Source organism: Oncorhynchus masou, chromosome 32, assembly GCF_036934945.1.
Source record: "Oncorhynchus masou masou isolate Uvic2021 chromosome 32, UVic_Omas_1.1, whole genome shotgun sequence".
NCBI classification, from domain to species: Eukaryota; Metazoa; Chordata; class Actinopteri; order Salmoniformes; family Salmonidae; genus Oncorhynchus; species Oncorhynchus masou.
In genome coordinates, this window is record NC_088243.1 from 10,131,639 (window position 1) to 10,154,538 (window position 22,900).

At 46.5% G+C, this 22,900-nt stretch overlaps 1 protein-coding gene across 1 annotated transcript; it reads left to right on the plus strand.

Annotated features, from left to right (window-relative positions):
* The first annotated feature begins 6,214 nt into the window (after positions 1–6,214).
* On the plus strand, positions 6,215–22,741 carry gcfc2 (GC-rich sequence DNA-binding factor 2). The gene is made up of 18 exons (XM_064953209.1): positions 6,215–6,608; positions 7,135–7,230; positions 7,322–7,483; positions 7,926–8,168; positions 8,482–8,585; positions 8,705–8,832; positions 9,112–9,295; positions 9,447–9,570; positions 9,723–9,786; positions 14,688–14,782; positions 15,044–15,243; positions 15,346–15,490; positions 17,639–17,760; positions 19,759–19,835; positions 20,153–20,219; positions 21,976–22,122; positions 22,292–22,425; positions 22,526–22,741. Exons 1-18 carry the CDS (start codon positions 6,278–6,280, stop codon positions 22,641–22,643), a joined length of 2,541 nt encoding a protein of 846 aa, XP_064809281.1. The 5' UTR covers positions 6,215–6,277; the 3' UTR covers positions 22,644–22,741.
* The last annotated feature ends 159 nt before the right edge of the window (positions 22,742–22,900 follow it).

Here is a 22,900-nt window from a genome sequence, read left to right on the forward strand (position 1 = left end):
TTACAATTTAGCAAAAATGGATGGCTGTGATAGCAAATTAGATGCAGTCTGAGTAGTGTTGGAGGCTATTTTGTAAATGACATCGTCGAAGTCCAGGATCGGTAGGATAGTCCGGTTTAAGAGAGTATGTTTGGCAGCATGAGTGAAGGATGCTTTGTTGTGAAATAGGAAGACAAGTCTAGATTTAATTTTGGATTGGAGATGTTTAATGTGAGTCTGGAAGGAGAGTTTACAGTCTAACCAGACACCTAGGTATTTCTAGTTGTCCACATATTCTAAGTCAGAACTGTCCAGAGTAGTGATGCTGGACGGGCGGGCAGGTGCATGCAGCGATCGGTTGAAGAGCATGCATTTAGTTTTACTTGCATTTAAGAGCAGTTGGAGGCCACGGAAGGAGAGTTGTACGGCATTGAAGCTCGTCTGGAGGTTAGTTAACAGTGTCCAACGAAGGGCCAGAAGTATACAGAACGGTGTCGTCTGCGTAGAGGTGGATCCGAGAATCACCAGCAGCAAGAGCGACATCATTGATGTATACAGAGAAGAGTCGGCACGAGAATTGAACCGTGGAACTCCCAGAGGTCCGGACATCAGGTCCTCTGATTTGACACACTGAACTCTGTCTGAGAAGTAGTTGGTGAACCAGGTAAGACAGTCATTTGAGAAACTAAGGCTGTTTAGTCTGCCGATAAAAATGTGGTGATTGACAGAGTCGAAAGCCTTGGCCAGGTCGATGAATACAGCTGCACAGTATTGTCTCTTAACACTGGCGGTATTGTGTCTTTGGCATCATTAAAGCGAAGACTTATTTTATCAAATCAATTCTGTGTAATTATTGTTAGGTGATTAAACTAATCATGTAAATGTAATTAACTAGGAAGTCAGGGCACCAAGGAAAATCTTTTCCTAATATAACTCTTCAGATATTTTAATATCTAATCAATTAGTCTTCTAATTAATTAATTATTCTTTACCTCATGTTAGTCTCATTCCAATTGGGTGGGCTATTTACCGATAAGACTATTACAGCTGCAGCGATCGGTTAGCTGCTCAGATAGCAGATGTTTGAAGTTGGTGAGGGAGATAAAAGTCTCCAACTTCAGTGATTTTTGCAATTCGTTCCAGTCACAGGCAGCAGAGAACTGGAACGAAAGGCGGCCAAATGAGGTGTTGGCTTTAGGGATGATCAGTGAGATACACCTGCTGGAGCGCGTGCTACGGGTGGGTGTTGCAATCGTGACCAGTGAACTGAGATAAGGCGGAGCTTTACCTAGCATGGACTTGTAGATGACCTGGAACCAGTGGGTCTGGCGACGAATATGTAGCGAGGGCCAGCCAACTAGAGCATACAAGTCGCAGTGGTGGGTGGTATAAGGTGCTTTAGTGACAAAACGGATGGCACTGTGATAAACTGCATCCAGTTTGCTGAGTAGAGTGTTGGAAGCTATTTTATAGATGACGCCCCCGAAGTCGAGGATCGGTAGGATAGTCAGTTTTACTAGGGTAAGTTTGGCGGCGTGAGTGAAGGAGGCTTTGTTGCGGAATAGAAAGCGGACTCTAGATTTGATTTTCGATTGGAGATGTTTGATATGAGTCTGGAAGGAGAGTTTACAGTCTAGCCAGACACCTAGGTACTTATAGATGTGATAGGGGGCGGCAGGGTAGCCTAGTGGTTAGAGTGTTGGACTAGTAATCGAAAGGTTGCAAGTTCAAATCCCCAAGCTGACAAGTACAAATCTGTCATTCTGCCCCTGAACAGGCAGTTAACCCACAGTTCCTAGGCCATCATTGAAAATAAGAATTTGTTCTTAAAAGGTAAAAAAATATATAAATAGGGGAGTTGGGACAAAGGGAAGTGGGTGTGGACTGAGAAGGGCAGGAGAGACAAGAGTCACTACACAGTTGATAATTATATAAATGTAAATGCTAATCATTTGCACATGGACGCTCACTCATTTGGGAATGATTGCAATCCATATATATTTACACTCAGTGTATCGTCGTGATCTCTGTTGGAATCGTCCCGTCTTTCTGTTGGAAAGTTTATCCAAGCGTCTCTCTGCTTCCCTGGAGTCTTTCGTGGTTAGTCTAGATACTTCAGAGTACCATTCAGAAATGTTCTTATAGAATAGATGTTTCGGGTGGTTGTCAGTCTTCGCATTTCAGGTTGACAATGTCTAGCTGCAGACTAGTAATTAGTATCTAAGATTTGCTCTTATTCTGTCGGGTTTGAAAGTCTCAGAGTTTAACCATTTTCCTCCATGTAGCCAATGCTCCACGTGGTTTGGTTAGGAGTTCAAAACCCATTACAAGGTTTTTGTGGCTTCCACTCAAACCATGACCGAGGTACGCAAGGTCTGAAGAGGATTTCTTCAGGTGGGGGTTTTATTCCTGGAAGAAAGAAAAAAAACGCACACCTATTTAGGTGAGGTGCTGGCTAGCGGAGTAGAAAACTTGAAAATAAAGGAGAGCCGCACACTCTAGGAGCTCAGATGCAAAAAAAATGTAATATCCACCGTTTCGACAGCCAAGAAGTCTTCATCAGGGTATAATCACAAACACTGCGGGAAGACTCGTTTATATAGTGTCAAAAGACACACAGGTGTCTGTAATCATGGCCAAGGGTGGCCTAATATCATTGGTTAACTCTCAAATATTCAAATGGCATACAAAGAACAGGTTTTATTCCTAACAGTAGAAAAGGGCTGTCCCATGAGCCAGATCATGTCTGTGCTCATGGAGGCGGGCCAATGACTTAATTAAACTTTAAAGGGAATACAATTCTCTCACATTAAATGAACAACATTACATAATTTCACAAATAGTTTAATCTTTACTCATTCATTTGATACAATAATTAGAAGCAAACCTCATAATGGAGGCACCTCTATAAACAGAGTTATGGTAATGTGGCTGTATTGTCTTTCATGAGGTCACAAACATGAAACAAAACGGACCGGTCCGTAGCTGTCTTCTCCACCGACCGTTTACACATTCTCCAAAACATGGATAATTGTTCAGTTCTCAAGTTCTGTGATGTAGAAGAAGTTCCTTTGTTCTACTGTGAAACTCTCTCTATACTGCATGGCCAGGAGGACGGTGTCTCCTGCAGGAATTTACGACCTGAGATAACAGAACCCGGGTGTAGGAGGGAGAGAGAGGGGGATGCCACACTCTATACCCAGACAGGGCCACGTCATGACACCAGTTATCATATAATTTAGGACCTTGAGCGTGGCTGAGGTGCACCCATGACCAGCTCTGAAACCAGATTCCATAGGGGAGAAGGTACGGTTGGATTCGAAATGGTCGGTGATCTGTTTGTTAACTTGGCTTTCGAAGACCTTAGAAAGGCAGGGTAGGATAGATATAGGTCTGTAACAGTTTGGGTCTAGAGTGTCTCCCCCTTTGAAGAGGGGGATGACCGCGGCAGCTTTCCAGTCTTTAGGGATCTCAGACGATACGAAAGAGTTTGAACAGGCTAGTAATAGGGGTTGCAACAATTGCGGCGGATAATTTTAGAAAGAGAGGGTCCAGATTTAGCCCGGATGATTTGTATGGGTCCAGATTTTGCAGCTCTTTCAGAACATCAGCTGTCTGGATTTGGGTGAAGGAGAAATGGGGAGGCTTGGGCGAGTTGCTGTGGGTGGTGCGGGGCTGTTGACCTGGGTAGGGGTAGCCAGGTGGAAAGCATGGCCAGCTGTAGAAAAATGCTTATTGAAATTCTCAATTATCGTGGGTTTATGAGTGGTGACAGTGTTTTCTAGCCCAGAACTTTTTGGAGTTTGTGCTACAGGATGCAAATTTCTGTTTGAAAAAGATAGCCATTGCTTTCCTAACTGCCTGTGTATATTGGTTCCTAATTTCCCTGAAGTTGCATTTCGCGGGAGCTACTCGACGCTAATGCAGTATGCCACAGGATGTTTTTGTGCTGGTCAAGGGCAGTCAGGTCTGGAGTGAACCAAGGGCTATATCTGTTACTGTTTCTACATTTTTTTAATGTGGCATGCTTATTTAAGATGGTGAGGAAAGCACTTTTAAAGAACAACCAGGCATCCTCTACTAATAGAATGAGGTCAATATCCTTCCAGGATACCCGGGCCAGGTCGATTAGAAAGGCCTGCTCGCTGAAGTGTTTCAGGGAGCGTTTGACAGTGATGAGGGGTGGTCGTTTTGACCGCAGACTCATTACGGACGCAGTCAATGAGGCAGTGATCGCTGAGATCCTGATTTAAGACAGCAGAGGTGTATTTGGAGGGCAGGTTGGTTAGGATGATATCTATGAGGGTGCCCGTGTTTACGGATTTGGTGTTGTACCTGGTAGGTTCATTGATCATTTGTGTGAGATTGAGGGCATCAAGCTTAGATTGTAGGACGGCCGGGGTGGGGTGTTAAGCATGTCCCAGTTTAGGTCACCTAACAGTACGAGCTCTGAAAATAGATGGGGGGCAATCAATTCACACATGGTGTCCAGGGCACAGCTGGGGGCAGAAGGTGGTTTATAGCAAGGGGCAACTGTGAGAGACTTGTTTCTGGAAAGGTGGACCAGCAGGGTTAAATAATAATCACTGTGGTTATAGAGGGTGCAACAGATCAGCACCTCAGGAGAAAATGTCAGTTGGCTTTTCGTAGCTGAGCATTCAGAGTTCAAGACAGCAGGTGCGGTTGAGAGAGAGTCGAAAACAGCATGTCCGGGACAAGGTAGCACGTCCGGTGAACAGGTCAGGGTTCCCTAGCCGTAGGCAGAACAGTTGAAACTGGAGCAGCAGCACAACCAGGTGGACTGGGGACAGCCAGGAGTCACCAGGCCAGGTAGTCCTGAGGCATGAATGTAGGGCACAGGTCCTCCGGGAGGGGAGGGTGAGAGAATTAGAGGGAGCATACTTCAAATTCTGTTCAAATAGAACTTTGTTCTACTTGTTATGCTTGACGCGGTGCAAGTCCCACCTCTCCCATGTCCTCATTAGTTTTTAGGAGCATATTATGATTGAAAGATAAACTGAGGTCCACACTCCAGTTGGCGGTGGTGGTAATGCACCTTAAAGTTGGTTGCTAACCACCATATAATGTCCAAAGAAGAAGCCTAAATAGCAGAGATTGTTTTTAGTAAACTCGGTTTACCCTTTTATCTGTGGATTAATTTTTGGAGTAGAGGACCTTGTGCTTTTCAGGTAAAATAACAACCCAATGTTTGGCTTCCTCTGTGATTTTACCCCCGCACCGCTACTGATTAGCATAGACATGACATCAGTCAAAACACCTCCAAACAAGACATGGTATTAACTTCCTATGGGTTAAGGAAGGATCACATGATTCCATCTGGGTCATCAGAAGGGATCAGTCAAAGACAGTACAGTATGAAGATAAGCAGAAACTTATTCTCTAATAGAAATTCCTGATCACGCTTTAAGGTGATGTCATGGCGACATTGGCTAGCTAAGCTCGTGCAGAAACACATCATCTGGATTTGATTTGATTTGAAAGGTTGTCTGGCGCGGAACTGTGCAGGCCGTCAAATCATAGGCACGCCTTCGATATAAAGTTGTTTTTGTCAAAAATGTAAATGTGTGAGTTTGTCACTTTCATGAAGTTGGAGTAATAACATGTTCAACTACTTAAGACATTGGCTCAAGTTGAGGTTGTGCCTTTAGATTTTTTTTTAAATGAACTACTAAGGAATAATGTTTAACTTCTTGTGAGCAAACATTCCATATTTGTAGCTGGCAGTAAATGGCCAACCTTGGCTTTATACATGTTGAAACAACACACTTTAGATGGAAGTATGCACCCTTTCAGTTTGTTTGCCAATACATAGAAGTAGTAGAATAAGAAAATTGACTAGGCCTACTTCAAAATGGAGATGGCCTCAATGGCGCTGCCCATGCTCTCACAAATGCCATGATAGATCAGATACAATGATGCGATTTCTATCTAAGTCTATGGCTATTCCTCTTGTTGGATAAGCTAAAAAGGAGGACTTGGAAACAATAACAAGAACATACTGTTACTGTTCAGACTTCCATGGTGTTTTTATTCTATGAATCACAAAATACTGTAACTATCACATAATACTATAATTTCAGAAATGGGTAAAATATTGATATAATTAAAACGTCGTTATTGTGACCGTGAACGCACCCCACCCGAGTCCCCGACACTGACAAACTACATGACCCAAAATGCATTTCGAGAGGATTGCCGACAGATTTACTTCTTCTCAAATGTATTTCCGACTTACCGTTTTGCGATTTATTTACACGGCGATCACCTTGTCCTGAAAATGTTCAACAAGAAACCGCGAAGAAACTTCAGGCAAAGGAAAGGAAAATCGAGCGATGAAGATGAACAGAAGAGCGGAGAGGATGATGGAAGTAAAACACAAGCTACCCCTTCTAGCATGAAGCCCGTCAAGTTGCCGCAGAATCGGGGGATCTCATGCAGTTCCAAGCGGGAGGCGAAGTCACCCAAGTCGGACTCGAGTGGTGCTGAAGACGCGGTAGAATATGGTACTAGTGGGCCGTTCGTTGGCACTAGACCGCCTAACAGTAAAGAGGACAAGGATGGACGGAAGAAGAAAGGAAACGTGCTCAGCTTCTCTAATGAGAAAGAAGGTACGCGTTTGACCTGTTTTTTAAAATTCAAACTCACAGTCCACAGACGTATTTCAAACGTCACTGATAGTAAGGTGGGTGTTGTGTAAGAGTATCTGTAAAGTGGCTTCCCCTCATTGTGTCCTTAATTTGTACTGTCTGAAAAGTGAAAACACAGGACTGGTGGCGGCGGCAGCAGCAATATGGGACATTCATTGAATATCCCATATATGAATGTCCTATCCTTCTCCTGGCTAGTTCTCTAGTTCAGGTGGAGGAGAGGGGTGAATCTCAATTGTATTTCCTTGATTCCATGCATTGTTGCTTCTTGCCCCCTTCTCAAAACACATTGGAAGAGAAGATCAGAGGGGAGGGCATGAGGAATCAAGGCAATACAATTTAGATTCACCCAAGGTTTCAATAACATGTTTGACAAGCATATGAAGCCATTTGAGATGTACGGTGAACCCAATGTCTTGATTTAGAGAGACAGTCAGTTGTGTTATTAATAAGCGTTTTTTTTTTTCTCTCTCTTCCCATTTTGAAGGATCTGAGTTCAAACTAAAGAAATCGTCAGATAAAGCTGTGGTCTTCCAAGCCAGGAGAAAGGAGGCTTCCCCTGCAAAGACCTCCCGGCCTACTGGTGAGCACAACGTTGCCATTTTAATGCTGTAAGAACACCACTGTTAAGGCTAGATGATTGATCAGTCTAACCATGTCTGTTTTGACCCCAGCCAGGAAAGATGTGACTGTGGTTGTGTCCCAGAACGAGAGGTCTGGAGAAGAACTGTCATCGGAGAGTGACGGAGAGGGAGGCGCCAAGTCTTCCACATCCAGCTCTGCCTCCTCCATGTCCTCCACATCCTCCAAGTCCTCCACTCAGAAACACAAACCAGGTCAGCCTCACAGATAGCTCGGGCTCCAAAGAAAAGGCTGTAATTTATCCAATGCCAAAAATGTGCACCAGCAATCAGCCAAATGCTGGGGAAAATTCCGAGTGGCTAGTAATTATTATTATTATTATTTTTTTTTTTTTTTAAATCAATCAGCCACACTGGCTGGTAGACGCAAAAGTTAGTTTCAGGACATGGACAAAATCAAATAGCTCCGAAGAATGAGTTTGTCTTAACCAGCCTGTAGCTACAAGGTAATGGTCTACACAGAGATGGGCAGATAGGCAGCATTCTGAAGAGACATCCCGTGTGTGTGTGTGTGTGTGTGTGTGTGTGTGTGTGTGTGTGTGTGTGTGTGTGTGTGTGTGTGTGTGTGTGTGTGTGTGTGTGTGTGTGTGTGTGTGTGTGTGTGTGTGTGTGTGTGTGTGTGTGTGTGTGTGTGTAGTGGTGATCCCAGATGCAAGAAGGATCCAGGCGGCCAGAAGGCAGCGTCAGGCGGCCAGAGCCCAGAAAGACTATATATCCCTTGGGAGAGACGGGGAGAGCTCCCCCCGGACCCCAGACCAGGACCTGGAGGAACGCACTGACGAAGATTATGATGACGATGATGAGCCAGACGACCATGAACGCAGGATTGAGTTTGCCCCGCGGTCCAAAACCATCAGGGAGAGGATAGCAGAGAAGATGGGTGAGAGGAGGGAGTTGAGAGAATGGAAGATCTATTGTTTTGTGGTCCTGGGCAACAGTTTATTTTTTTTAGTTTTAGTAATAAATAATAAACAGGCAGTTAATAATCAAACCCCATAATGATGTATCTATGGCTTGGAGACGGTGTAGTGAGTTGTAGATGAGCTTATCACACCTCCTTTGACTGAATACTGACATGTGTTCTCTTTGTTTTTAGTCCTTGTTGTGTTGATACTTGAGGAAGTGACAGTCTGTCTTTCTCTCTGTATTTCCCTGTATGGCTCTGTCGCTCCATCCCTGCCTGTTCGGTACAGGAGGTAGTGGTGCTAGTGAGTCTGACGACCAGGAGAGCGAGGACAACAACCTCTGGGAGGAGCAACAGATTGGGAAGGGAGTCAAGAGACACCCTGGGGAACAGGTAATATATGCACACACACACTTTCAGTTTCATTCCATCCCTCTGTCTTACCTACACACACACACACACACACACACTTTCAGTTTCATTCCGCCACCTAACTCTGTCTGTCCCCCTAGAGTCCATCAGGCAGTGAGGGCAGTGGCTCTGTGAGGAGCAGTAGTAGTAGACGGAAACAGAGAGTCAACATCCCAGAGTGTCTGCCTCTCATCAGCCTCAGCGTGGTGAAGAAGAGGATCACTGGGAAGTCAGTTCATTCATCCTTCCATGACCTCCTCAATACATTACATTACATTTAAGTCATTTAGCAGACGCTCTTATCCAGAGCGACTTACAAATTGGTGAATTCACCTTCTGACATCCAGTGGAACAGCCACTTTACAATACAATATACCTCATGTACTCTAGCTGCAAAATAATGTTTGTCTAGTAGATCAAAGCTCCACCTTTTCTCTACTTCTCTTCTCCTCTCTCCCCTTCATCCTCCCACCATACATCTCCTTCTTTCTTTCCTTCCCCTCTCCAGACTGTGTGATCTGAGGGAGGTCCACAGGGCTCATGAGGCAGACCTGAGGAGGATGGAAGTGGACATGGACAGTTCAAGAACCTCTCTGGAGAACCTGGAGAGTGGTTCCTCCGACCGCCAGCTTCAGTTCTACCGGGACACCAACACCTACATTCAGAACCTGGTGGAATGTCTCAGAGAGAAGGTCAGCGGAATTCTGGAAGTGTCTGTTGGCATGTTCTGGTCTTTAAAATGACAAACTGAAGCACTGTGAAATATGTGAACATTTGTGATTGAGACAATGTTAATGAGGGGTGATAATAACAGCGATTGACTGATTAATTGATCATCTCTAGGTGGTAGAGATCAACAGTGTGGAGGTGGACATGCACACTCTTCTGTCTGACCAGGCGGAGGTACTGTTGTCAAGGAGACGAGAGGCTATACGGCAGGAGTCATCTTGGCTCCAGCAGCTCAGCTGTGAGTGTCTCTGTTTGTGTACTGTGAGTGTGTGTGGTCAGTGAAAAGGCAGAATGTTAACTGTAGTACTCCTCCTCCCACTCTCTTCATCTGTTTATTAGTTCTAGTTGGGTGAATTTCTAGACTTATTATCACTCTCTCTCTCACTCTAGATGCCACTGATCCACAGATGGAAGGAGGCCCCGGGGAAAGCGGGAATGAAGAAACAAATAAAAGGTGAGTGAGAATAATCTGTTTAGTACTAACACATCGCTTTAGGTTTCACCAGTCACAATGTTACGCGCTCACTTCCACCACTGTGTCAATGTTACGCGCTCACTTCCACCACTGTGTCAATGTTACGCGCTCACTTCCACCACTGTGTCAATGTTACGCGCTCACTTCCACCACTGTCAATGTTATGCGCTCACTTCCACTACTGTGTCAATGGTACACGCTCACTTCCACCTACTGTCACTGTTACGCGCTCACTTCCACCACTGTCAATGTTACGCGCTCACTTCCACCACTGTCAATGTTACGCGCTCACTTCCACCACTGTCAATGTTACACGCTCACTTCCACCACTGTGTCAATGGTACTCGCTCACTTCCACCTACTGTCACTGTTACGCGCTCACTTCCACCTACTGTCAATGTTACGCGCTCACTTCCACCACTGTGTCAATGTTACGCGCTCACTTCCACCACTGTGTCAATGTTACGCGCTCACTTCCACCTACTGTCACTGTTACGCGCTCACTTCCACCACTGTCAATGTTACTCGCTCACTTCCACCTACTGTCAATGTTACGCGCTCACTTCCACCACTGTGCCAATGGTACGCGCTCACTTCCACCACGGTGTCAATGGTACGCGCTCACTTCCACCACTGTGTCAATGGTACGCGCTCACTTCCACCACTGTGTCAATGGTACGCGCTCACTTCCACCACTGTGTCAATGGTACGGGCTCACTTCCACCACTGTGTCAATGGTACGCGCTCACTTCCACCACTGTGTCAATGGTACGCGCTCACTTCCACCACTGTGTCAATGGTACGCGCTCACTTCCACCACTGTGTCAATGGTACGCGCTCACTTCCACCACTGTGTCAATGGTACGCGCTCACTTCCACCACTGTGTCAATGGTACGCTCACTTCCACCACTGTGTCAATGGTACGCGCTCACTTCCACCACTGTGTCAATGGTACGCGCTCACTTCCACCACTGTGTCAATGGTACGCTGCTCACTTCCACCACTGTGTCAATGGTACGCGCTCACTTCCACCACTGTGTCAATGGTACGCGCTCACTTCCACCACTGTGTCAAAACGCGCTCACTTCCACCACTGTGTCAATGGTACGCGCTCACTTCCACCACTGTGTCAATGGTACGCGCTCACTTCCACCACTGTGTCAATGTTTCGCGCTCACTTCCACCACTGTGCCAATGTTACGCGCTCACTTCCACCACTGTGTCAATGTTACGCGCTCACTTCCACCACTGTGTCAATGTTACGCGCTCACTTCCACCACTGTGTCAATGTTACGCGCTCGCTTCCACCACTGTGTCAATGGTACGCGCTCACTTCCACCGCTGTGTCAATGTTACGCGCTCACTTCCACCGCTGTGTCAATGGTACGCGCTCACTTCCACCACTGTGTCGATGGTACGCGCTCACTTTCACCACTGTCAATGTTACGCGCTCACTTTCACCACTGTCAATGTTACGCGCTCACTTTCACCACTGTGTCAATGTTACGCGCTCACTTCCACCACTGTGTCAATGTTACGCGCTCACTTCCACCACTGTGTCAATGTTACGCTCACTTCCACCACTGTGTCAATGGTACGCGCTCACTTCCACCACTGTGTCAATGGTACGCGCTCACTTCCACCACTGTGTCAATGGTACGCGCTCACTTCCACCTATTGTCAATGTTACGCGCTCACTTTCACCACTGTGTCAATGTTACGCGCTCACTTCCACCACTGTGTCAATGTTACGCGCTCACTTCCACCACTGTGTCAATGTTACGCGCTCACTTCCACCACTGTGTCAATGGTACGCGCTCACTTCCACCACTGTGTCAATGGTACGCGCTCACTTCCACCACTGTGTCAATGTTACGCGCTCACTTCCACCACTGTGTCAATGTCACGCGCTCACTTCCACCACTGTGTCAATGTCACGCGCTCACTTCCACCACTGTGTCAATGGTACGCGCTCACTTCCACCACTGTGTCAATGGTACGCGCTCACTTCCACCACTGTGTCAATGGTACGCGCTCACTTCCACCACTGTGTCAATGGTACGCGCTCACTTCCACCACTGTGTCAATGGTACGCGCTCACTTCCACCACTGTGTCAATGTTACGCGCTCACTTCCACCACTGTGTCAATGTTACGCTCACTTCCACCACTGTGTCAATGTTACGCTCACTTCCACCACTGTGTCAATGTTACGCGCTCACTTCCACCACTGTCAATGGTACGCTCACTTCCACCACTGTCAATGGTACGCGCTCACTTCCACCGCTGTGTCAATGGTACGCGCTCACTTCCACCTACTGTCAATGGTACGCGCTCACTTCCACCTACTGTCAATGGTACGCGCTCACTTCCACCACTGTGTCAATGTTACGCGCTCACTTCCACCACTGTGTCAATGTTACGCGCTCACTTCCACCACTGTGTCAATGTTACGCGCTCACTTCCACCACTGTGTCAATGTCACGCGCTCACTTCCACCACTGTGTCAATGTTACGCGCTCACTTCCACCACTGTGTCAATGGTACGCGCTCACTTCCACCACTGTGTCAATGGTACGCGCTCACTTTCACCACTGTGTCAATGGTACGCGCTCACTTCCACCACTGTGTCAATGTTACGCGCTCACTTCCACCACTGTCAATGGTGCGCGCTCACTTCCACCGCTGTGTCAATGGTACGCGCTCACTTCCACCTACTGTCAATGGTACGCGCTCACTTCCACCTACTGTCAATGGTACGCTCACTTCCACCACTGTGTCAATGTTACGCTCACTTCCACCACTGTGTCAATGTTACGCGCTCACTTCCACCACTGTGTCAATGTTACGCGCTCACTTCCACCACTGTGTCAATGTTACGCGCTCACTTCCACCACTGTGTCAATGTTACGCGCTCACTTCCACCACTGTGTCAATGGTACGCGCTCACTTCCACCACTGTGTCAATGTTACGCTCACTTCCACCACTGTGTCAATGTTACGCTCACTTCCACCACTGTGTCAATGGTACGCTCACTTCCACCACTGTGTCAATGGTACGCGCTCACTTTCACCACTGTGTCAATGTTACGCTCACTTCCACCACTGTGTCAATGTTACGCGCTCACTTCCACCACTGTGTCAATGTCACGCGCTCACTTCCACCACTGTGTCAATGTTACGCGCTCACTTCCACCACTGTGTCAATGGTACGCGCGCGCTCACTTCCACCACTGTGTCAATGTTACGCGCTCACTTCCACCACTGTGTCAATGTTACGCGCTCACTTCCACCACTGTGTCAATGGTACGCGCTCACTTCCACCACTGTGTCAATGGTACGCGCTCACTTTCACCACTGTCAATGTTACGCGCTCACTTCCACCACTGTGTCAATGTCACGCGCTCACTTCCACCACTGTCAATGTTACGCGCTCACTTCCACCACTGTCAATGTTACGCGCTCACTTCCACCACTGTGTCACTGTTACGCGCTCACTTCCACCACTGTCAATGTTACGCGCTCACTTCCACCACTGTCAATGTTACGCGCTCACTTCCACCACTGTCAATGTTACGCGCTCACTTCCACCACTGTGTCACTGTTACGCGCTCACTTCCACCACTGTGTCACTGTTATGCGCTCACTTTCACCACTGTGTCAATGGTACGCGCTCACTTCCACCACTGTGTCAATGGTACGCGCTCACTTCCACCACTGTGTCAATGGTACGCGCTCACTTCCACCACTGTGTCAATGGTACGCGCTCACTTCCACCACTGTGTCAATGTTACGCGCTCACTTCCACCACTGTGTCAATGGTACGCGCTCACTTCCACCACTGTGTCAATGTTACGCGCTCACTTCCACCACTGTGTCAATGGTACGCGCTCACTTCCACCACTGTGTCAATGTTACGCGCTCACTTCCACCACTGTGTCAATGGTACGCGCTCACTTCCACCACTGTGTCACTGTTACGCGCTCACTTCCACCACTGTGTCACTGTTACGCTCACTTCCACCACTGTGTCACTGTTATGCGCTCACTTTCACCACTGTGTCAATGGTACGCGCTCACTTCCACCACTGTGTCAATGGTACGCGCTCACTTCCACCACTGTGTCACTGTTACGCGCTCACTTCCACCACTGTGTCACTGTTACGCGCTCACTTCCACCACTGTGTCACTGTTACGCGCTCACTTCCACCACTGTGTCACTGTTATGCGCTCACTTTCACCACTGTGTCAATGGTACGCGCTCACTTCCACCACTGTGTCAATGGTACGCGCTCACTTCCACCACTGTGTCAATGGTACGCGCTCACTTCCACCACTGTGTCAATGGTACGCGCTCACTTCCACCACTGTGTCACTGTTATGCGCTCACTTTCACCACTGTGTCAATGGTACGCGCTCACTTCCACCACTGTGTCAATGGTACGCGCTCACTTCCACCACTGTGTCACTGTTACGCGCTCACTTCCACCACTGTGTCACTGTTACGCGCTCACTTCCACCACTGTGTCACTGTTATGCGCTCACTTTCACCACTGTGTCAATGGTACGCGCTCACTTCCACCACTGTGTCAATGGTACGCGCTCACTTCCACCACTGTGTCAATGGTACGCGCTCACTTCCACCACTGTGTCACTGTTATGCGCTCACTTTCACCACTGTGTCAATGTTACGCGCTCACTTCCACCACTGTGTCAATGTTACGCGCTCACTTCCACCACTGTCAATGGTACGCGCTCACTTCCACCACTGTGTCACTGTTACGCGCTCACTTCCACCACTGTGTCAATGTTACGCGCTCACTTCCACCACTGTCAATGTTACGCGCTCACTTCCACCTACTGTTTGATCTGATCATCCAGTGAGTCAGGAGAGCCGGGTGAGGAAGACTATGGTAGCCTGACGGCCGACAGCGAACCTTCTCCTGAGGAAGAGGCAGAACTGCAGAGGGCGAGAGGTGAGCGGTGTAGCTGTCTTGGGCGAGGACATATGTCCTCCACTTACCAAAGGTGTGTTGGTGACACCTTAATTTCAGCCTAGTATTTAATTCCCAAATTGGTGTCTGCAATAAAGGATTTCTGCTATATTCAAAGTATATCTATCTATCCAGCTATAGATTTGCCTTCCCATTCCTTAGTTGCTTAGCTGCTCTCTATACCGTAGAATAACAGACAGCGTTTACACTCTCGCATCTCTTTATCCCTCCTGTCTAATTCAGCGGAGATCCTGAGCAGGTCCCAGGATGTGTTCTGTGACGTGCAGGATGACTTCTGGGAGGTGAAGAAGGTTCTGTCTCGCTTCAACGAGTGGAGAGTAGCCTTCTCCGAGTCCTACCACTCAGCCTACATCAGCCTCTGTCTGCCCAAACTACTCAACCCGCTCGTCAGACACCAACTTTTAGGCTGGAACCCCCTACAGGTACTGTAGAAAATACGTACTGGACGCCACACAGTTCATTCTTTGTGTTTATTTTGACGTACCGCTGTATTTGATGTCATAATGATTCTCTGTGTGTATCAGGCTGCAGGAGAGGACTTTGAGGCCCTGCCGTGGTTCTCTGCTGTAGAGACGTTCTGTCACGGCCTGGGTTACCAGGAGGCAGACCACACTGACAGGAAAACACTGCCTGCGATCATAGAGAAGACTCTCCTGCCCAAGATACAAGGTCACCATACACACATACACAGTACCAGTCAAAAATGTGGACACTAATATTAAGGGTTTTTCTTTATTTTTAGTATTTTCTACATTGTAGAATAACAGCGAAGACATCAAAACTATGAAATAATACATGGAATCCTGTAGTAACCAGAAGTGTTAAGAAAAAAAATATATATATACTGCTCAAAAAAATAAAGGGAACACTAAAATAACACATCCTAGATCTGAATGAATGAAATATTCTTGTTAAATATTTTTTTCTTTACATAGTTGAATGTGCTGACAACAATTCACACACAAATTATCAATGGAAATCAAATTTACCAACCCATGGAAGTCTGGATTTGGAGTCACACTCAAAATGAAAGTGGAAAACCACACTACAGGCTGATCCAACTTTGATGTAATGTCCTTAAAACAAGTCAAAATGAGGCTCAGTAGTGTGTGTGGCCTCCACGTGCCTGTATGACCTCTCTACAACACCTGGGCATGCTCCCGATGAGGTGGCGGATGGTCTCCTGAGGGATCTCCTTCCAGGCCTGGACTAAAGCATCCGCCAACTCCTGGACAGTCTGTGGTGCAACGTGGCGTTGGTGGATGGAGCGAGACATGATGTCCTAGATGTGCTCAATTGGATTCAGGTCTGGGGAACGGGCGGGCCAGTCCATAGCATCAATGACTTCCTCTTGCAGGAACTGCTGACACACTCCAGCCACATGAGATCTAGCATTATCTTGCATTAGGAGGAACCCAGGGCCAACTGCACCAAGGGGTCTGAGGATCTTATCTCGGTACCTAATGGCAGTCAGGCTACCTCTGGTGAGCACATGGAGGGCTGTGCGGCCCCCCCCAAAGAAATGCCACCCCACACCATGACTGAACCACCGTCGAACCGGTCATGCTGGAGGATGTTGCAGGCAGCAGAACATTCTCCACGGCGTCTCCAGACTCTGTCACATGTGCTCGGTGTGAACCTGCTTTCATCTGTGAAGAGCACAGGGCGCCAATGGCGAATTTGCCAATCTTGGTGTTCTCTGGCAAATGAAAAACGTCCTGCACGGTGTTGGGCTGTGAGCACAACCCCAACCTGTGGAAGTCGGGCCCTCATACCACCCTCGGGGAGTCTGTTTCTGACCGTTTGAGCAGACACATGCACATTTGTGGCCTGCTGGAGGTCATTTTGCAGGGCTCTGGCAGTGCTCATCCTTGCACAAAGGCAGAGGTAGCGGTCCTGCTGCTGGGTTGTTGCCCTCCTAAGGCCTCCTCCACATCTCCTGATGTACTGGCCTGTCTCCTGGTAGCGCCTCCAAGCTCTGGACACTACGCTGACAGACACAGCAAACCTTCTTGCCCCAGCTCGCATTGATGTGCCATCCTGAATGAGCTGCACTACCTGAGCCACTTGTGTGGGTTGTAGACTCCGTCTTATGCTACCACTGGAGTGAAAGCACCGCCAGCATTCAAAAGTGACCAAAACATCAGCCAGGAAGCATTGGAACTGAGAAGTGGTCTGTGGTCCCCACCTGCAGAACCACTCCTTTATTGGGGGTGTCTTGCTAATTGCCTATAATTTCCACCTGTTGTCTATTCCATTTGCACAACAGCATGTGCAATTTATTGTCAATCAGTGTTGCTTCCTAAGTGGACAGTTTGATTTCACAGAAGTGTGATTGACTTGGAATTACATAGTGTTGTTTAAGTGTTCCCTTTATTTTTTTGAGCAGTGTATTTTTAAATACATTCTTTAATAAAGGAGCCACCCTTTGCCTTTGACAGCTTTGCACACTCTTTCAACCAGCTTCATCTGGAATGCTTTTCTAACAGTCTTGAAGGAGTTCCCACATATGCTGAGCACTTGTCTGCTTTTCCTTCGCTCTCCACTCGTTGAAGTGTGGCTTCTTTTGAAGAATGTAAAATATATTTTGATTTGTTTACTACATGATTCCATATGTGTTATTTCATACTTTTGACGTCTTGACTATTATTCTACAATGTATAACATAGTCCAAGTATAAACCCTGTATGTGTACATACTTAACTCCATACTGATGTGCTGATGTGTAACTCACTCCCTTTATCAATGTTGTCATCAGTGGGCCTGTGACTTTACCGAGGACTGTGTCACTTTAATGTGCGTCCCTCCTCCTCACAGGTTTTGTGGAGTTGGTGTGGGACCCTCTGTCCAGCCGTCAGTCTCTGTGTCTGTCTGAGCTGTGTCACAGACTGCAGGATGACTACTCTCTGTTTGAGGGAGAGCAGAGCAAACCGGTCAAGGTAACAGTTAATATTGCATCTCCAGTGGAGAGCCCTGGTCTAGCAACAACACTCCCAGCCAGTCACATATGCAACTCCCCACTGGAGACAGCCTGTCTCCCCCCTCTGTTTCCAATGCAGGTTGACGTTTTATTGTCATGAATCTTGTCCTGGAGGCAGAACTGAGCGACTTCGTCTTATATAGGCCGGCTGCAGAATTGGCTATATTGTAAAATGTTGGCCATAATTTAAGGTTAGGCTTTAGGGTTAGCAGTGTGGTTAAGGTAAGGTTTATAATCGGATGTTATGACATTGTGTCTGTGCCAGCTAGTGACCACTCTGCAGAGCTGCCTCCAGAACAAGATTCATGACGAAAAACGCTAACCTGCATTTCAAACAGTATATAAAGTGTACCTTTTAAAAAACAAAAATACTAATACAGTGCATTCAGAATGTATTCAGACCCCTTGACTTTTTACACATTTTGTTACGTTACAGCCTTATTCTAAAACTGATTGATGAGTGGAAAAACATAATTTAATCTACACACAATAAAACATAATGACAAAGCAAGCTCTGTCATGTTGGAGAGATGTTTCAATCCAGTTCACGTCCGGGCTCTGGCTGGGCCACTCCAAGGACATTCAGAGACAAGGACATTCAGAGACTTGACCCGAAGCAACTAGTACGTTGTCTTGGCTGTGTGCTTAGGGTCGTTGTCCTGTTGGAAGGTGAACCATCACCCCAGTCTAAGGTCCTGAGAGCTCTGGAGCAGGTTTCCATCAAGGATCTCTCTGTACTTTGCTTCGTTCATCAGTCCCTGCCGCTGTAAAAAATCCCCAAAGCATGATCCTGCCACCACCATGCTGCGCCTTGGGTATGGTGCCAGGTTTCCTCCAGACGTGATGCTGCCACCACCATGCTTAGCCTTGGGTATGGTGCCAGGTTTCCTCCAGACGTGATGCTGCCACCACCATGCTTAGCCTTGGGTATGGTGCCAGGTTTCATCCAGATGTGACGCTTGGCTTTCAAGGCTTTTCTCCCCCGATTGCTCAGTTTGGCTGGGTGGCCAGCCCTAGGAAGAGAATTGGTGGTTCCAAACTTCTTCCAGAATGTGTTCTTGGGGACCTTCAATGCTGCAGATATTTTTGGGTACCCTACCCCAGATCTGTGCCTCGACACAATCCTGTCTCGGAGCTCTACGGACAATTCCTTTGACCTCATGGCTTGGTTTTTTCTTCTGACATGCACTGTCAACTGTGGGACCTTATATAGACAGGTGTGTGCCTTTCCAAATCATGTCCAATCAAATGAATTTACCACAGGTGGACTCCAATCAAGTTGTAGAAACATCTCAAGGATGATCAATGGAAACTGGATGCACCTGAGCTCAATTTCGAGTCTCATCGCAAAGGGTCGGAATACTTATGTAGATAAGGTATTTCAGTTTTGAATTTGTAATAAATTTGCAAACATTTATTAACCTGTTTTCACTTTGTCATTATGGGGTATTGTGTGTAGATTGAGGATTTATTTTATTTTTAAAATCCATTTTAGAGAAGCATATGACATAACAAAATGTGGAAAGTCAAGGATTCTGAATACTTTCTGAAGGCACTGTCTGTATACAGTACCAGTCAAGTTTGGACACACCTACTCATTCAAGGGTTTTTCTTTATATTTACTTTTGTAGATTTATAGTGAAGACATTAAAACGAATGAAATAACACATATGGAATCATATAGTAATCAAAAAAAGTGTTAAACAAATCAAAATATATTTGAAACTCTTCAAAGTAGCCAACCCTTTGTCTTGCTTTGCTTTGCGAACCACTTCCCGAGTCAAGGTTCAAGTCATAAAGAATGCCAACCAGAATGTTGACTGGCTGTAGTCACAGAATTGGAGAGAAACATTTTGAAACCTAACCTACTTCCTGTGAGTGTGTCAGAATGTAAATAAGTCTAGTTCCCTCTGTCCGTCCCTGTCCTGTGTTTTCATTCGATCCTGTCCCCTGCCAGGCATTTGTTGAAGCAGTGAGTGGTAGATTGAGGAGTTCCGTGGATGATGACATCTTCATCCCTCTGTACCCTAAGAAGTGAGTGAATCCACCGCGTGTTGTCTCAATGTGATTCTTTAAGTGGTTCATCTAGCTAGACCAAGGCTCTCCAACCATGTTCCTGGAGGACCACCCTCCTGTACGTTTGTCACTCTAACCTCAGTTGTGATCAATTGATCATCCAGAATATGAATCATGTGTGCTAAATTAGAGTTGGAGTGAACAATTACAGGATGGGAACTCTCCAGGAATAGGGTTGGAGAGCCCTGAGCTAGAAATTTCACACTGGAACATGTTTATACCAAGCTTGTCATAACGTAGCTTACTTGACCATAATTGCCTGGTTGTTTTGACAGATTTTTAGATGACAAGTCCTCTCCACAGAGGAGGTTCAGAGACCAGCAGTTCTGGACAGCTGTGAAGGTATGTAAAAACACTGTTTTAAAATAGTCTTTTTTTCGATGGTGTGCTTCCCATGAGTGGATGGTGTACTGTAGTGACCATGTGGCTCAGTTAGCCCATTATAACTTCCCACTACAAATGCTAACTCCCGTTCGTATAAACTGGTAGCATAGCTAACATACAGAACTCGGTGGTTGGTCGCCAGTCATTTTTAACTGCAATGCATTTGATTATCCATACAAGCATTATACTAAGATGTTTACCTCAACATAGCGTGAAATACACACATCAACAATAGCCTAATGCAGGCATATTTTGCTGCAGGAGAATTATGAGATTACAATTTCTACCCATAGTTAAGAGGGAGACGGAGCTTTGTGTGCTGATTATTGCAGTGCATTCAGAAAGTTTTCAGACCCTTCCACATTTTGTTACGTTACCGCCTTATTCTAAAATGTATGAATTTTTTTTTTTCCCCTCATTAATCTGCACACAACACCCCATAATGACAAAGCGAAAACAGGTTTCTAGAAAGATTTGCAAAAGAAAACAAATTAAAAGCAAATGGCCTCCTGACTGGTGCAGCGGTCTAAGGCACTGCATCGCAACCTGGGTTCGATCCCGGGCTTTATCACAACCTGAATGCCAAACATCACGTCTGGAGGACACTTGGCACCATCCCTACGGTGAAGCATGGTGGTGGCAGCATCATGCTGTGGGGATGTTTTTCAGCGGCAGGTACAGGGAGACTAGTCAGCCTATAGGGAGGAGGTCAGGGACCTGGCAGTGTGGTGCCAGGACAACAACTTCTCTCTTTGTCGTGCTCAACGCGAGCAAGACAAAGGACCTGATCGTGAACTACAGGAAAAGGAGGGGATGAACATGCCGCCATTCACATCGACGAGGCTGTAGTGGAGCGGGTCGAGAGCTTCAAGGTCCTTGGTGTCCACATCACCAACAAACTATCATGGTCCAAACACACCAAGACAGTCATGAAGAGGGCACAACAATGCCTTTCCCCCTCAGGATACTGAAAAGATTTGGCTTTGGTCCCCAGATCCTCATAGTTATACAGCTACACCATTGAGAGCATCCTGACCGGTTGCATCACTGCCTGGTACGACAACTGCTCGGCATCCGACCGTAAAGCACTACAGGGGGTATTGTGCACAGCCCAGTACATCCCTGGGACCAGGCTTCCTAACATCCAGGACCTATATACAGGCTGTGTCCTCGGAAGACCCTAAACATTGTCAGACTCCAGTCACCCTTGTCAAACTGTTTTCTCTGCTACCGCACGGCAAGTGGTACCGGAGCACCAAGTATAGGTCCAAAAGGCTCCTTATCAGCTTCTACCCCCAAGTCATAAGACTCCTGAACAGCTAATCAAATGGCCACCTGGACTATTTACATTGACACCCCCCCCCCTGTTTATACACTGCCGCTATTCGCTATGCATAGTCACTTTACCCCTACCTACATGTACCAATGACCTCAACTAACCTGTACCCCCGCACATTGACTCGGTACCGGTACCCCGTGTATACAGTCTCATTATTGTTATTTTGTTTCTTTTTGATTTGATTTTTTACTTTAATTTATTTAGTAGATCTTTCTTGAACTAGATTGTAGGTTGAGGGCTTGTAAATTAAGCATTTCACGGTAAGGTTGTATTTGGCGCATGTGACCAAATAAAATATGATTTGATTGTCTCTCTTGCTATTTCTGTAACATCCAGTGCATTGTTTTTAGTGTTGTTTTGTCTCTTGTGCATCAGCTCCTAGGTAACGTTGGCCAGTGGGATGGGTTGATATCTGAACATGTTCTGATGGAGCTAATGTTGGACAAACTCCTGAACCGCTACCTGATGATGACGCTACTCAACGAGACCCACTCACATGACTCTGTCCACACATGTAAAAAGGTGTGTCGGTGAATCGCATGTGTGTCTAATGTTCATGTATTGTCTATGGATGTTTCAAGTTGTTTGGTTGGGGAATAATTGCTCTGCTGTCTTTTGAGATGACTCCGTTTAGTGGTGTCATTTTCAAGTTTTTCTCAAATGAACTAAGGTTTTCCCTCTCGCTGAGCAGGTGGCGGTGTGTTTTCCTAAGTCCTGGTTTAAAGACCTGAGCTCCTGTCCCTCTCAGCTGAAGTCCTTCAGTGACCATCTCCTCCAGACTGCCCATTCAGTCTGCAAGCAGCAGCCTGACCACCCCAACACACGGTAACACTGCCTGCCTACCTCAAATGTACTTTTAGGCAGATTAATGTACCATGGTGAAGGTAGTGTTTTGATGTTAACGTATATAATGTGGTTTCTGTAGGGCTGTGGTGAGCGATGTGCTGACTGTTTTGGGAAGCATCCAGGCCTGGGACAAGGTAGAGATGATATCGGACAAATACCATTACAAAGACCTGGTGGACACACTCAAACTGTCCTAGTGTGTCCTACTGTGTCAACCATACATCATGTAATATGTGTTGCAACTTTATTTGTACTTTTTTAATCTATAAATAAATATTTGAGATGTTTGAACAGATGTTTGGTCCAGTTGCCTTCCTAACTGTTTTATTTTTGCTTCTGGTCTTATCTCACAAGAAAAAGGTAGAGAGCTTGTAGTTTCATCCCCAGGGCTAAAAATGCATCCATCCTTTCTTGTAAAAATGTGTTGAATGGGTGTTTTTTGTGTGTAGAGGAG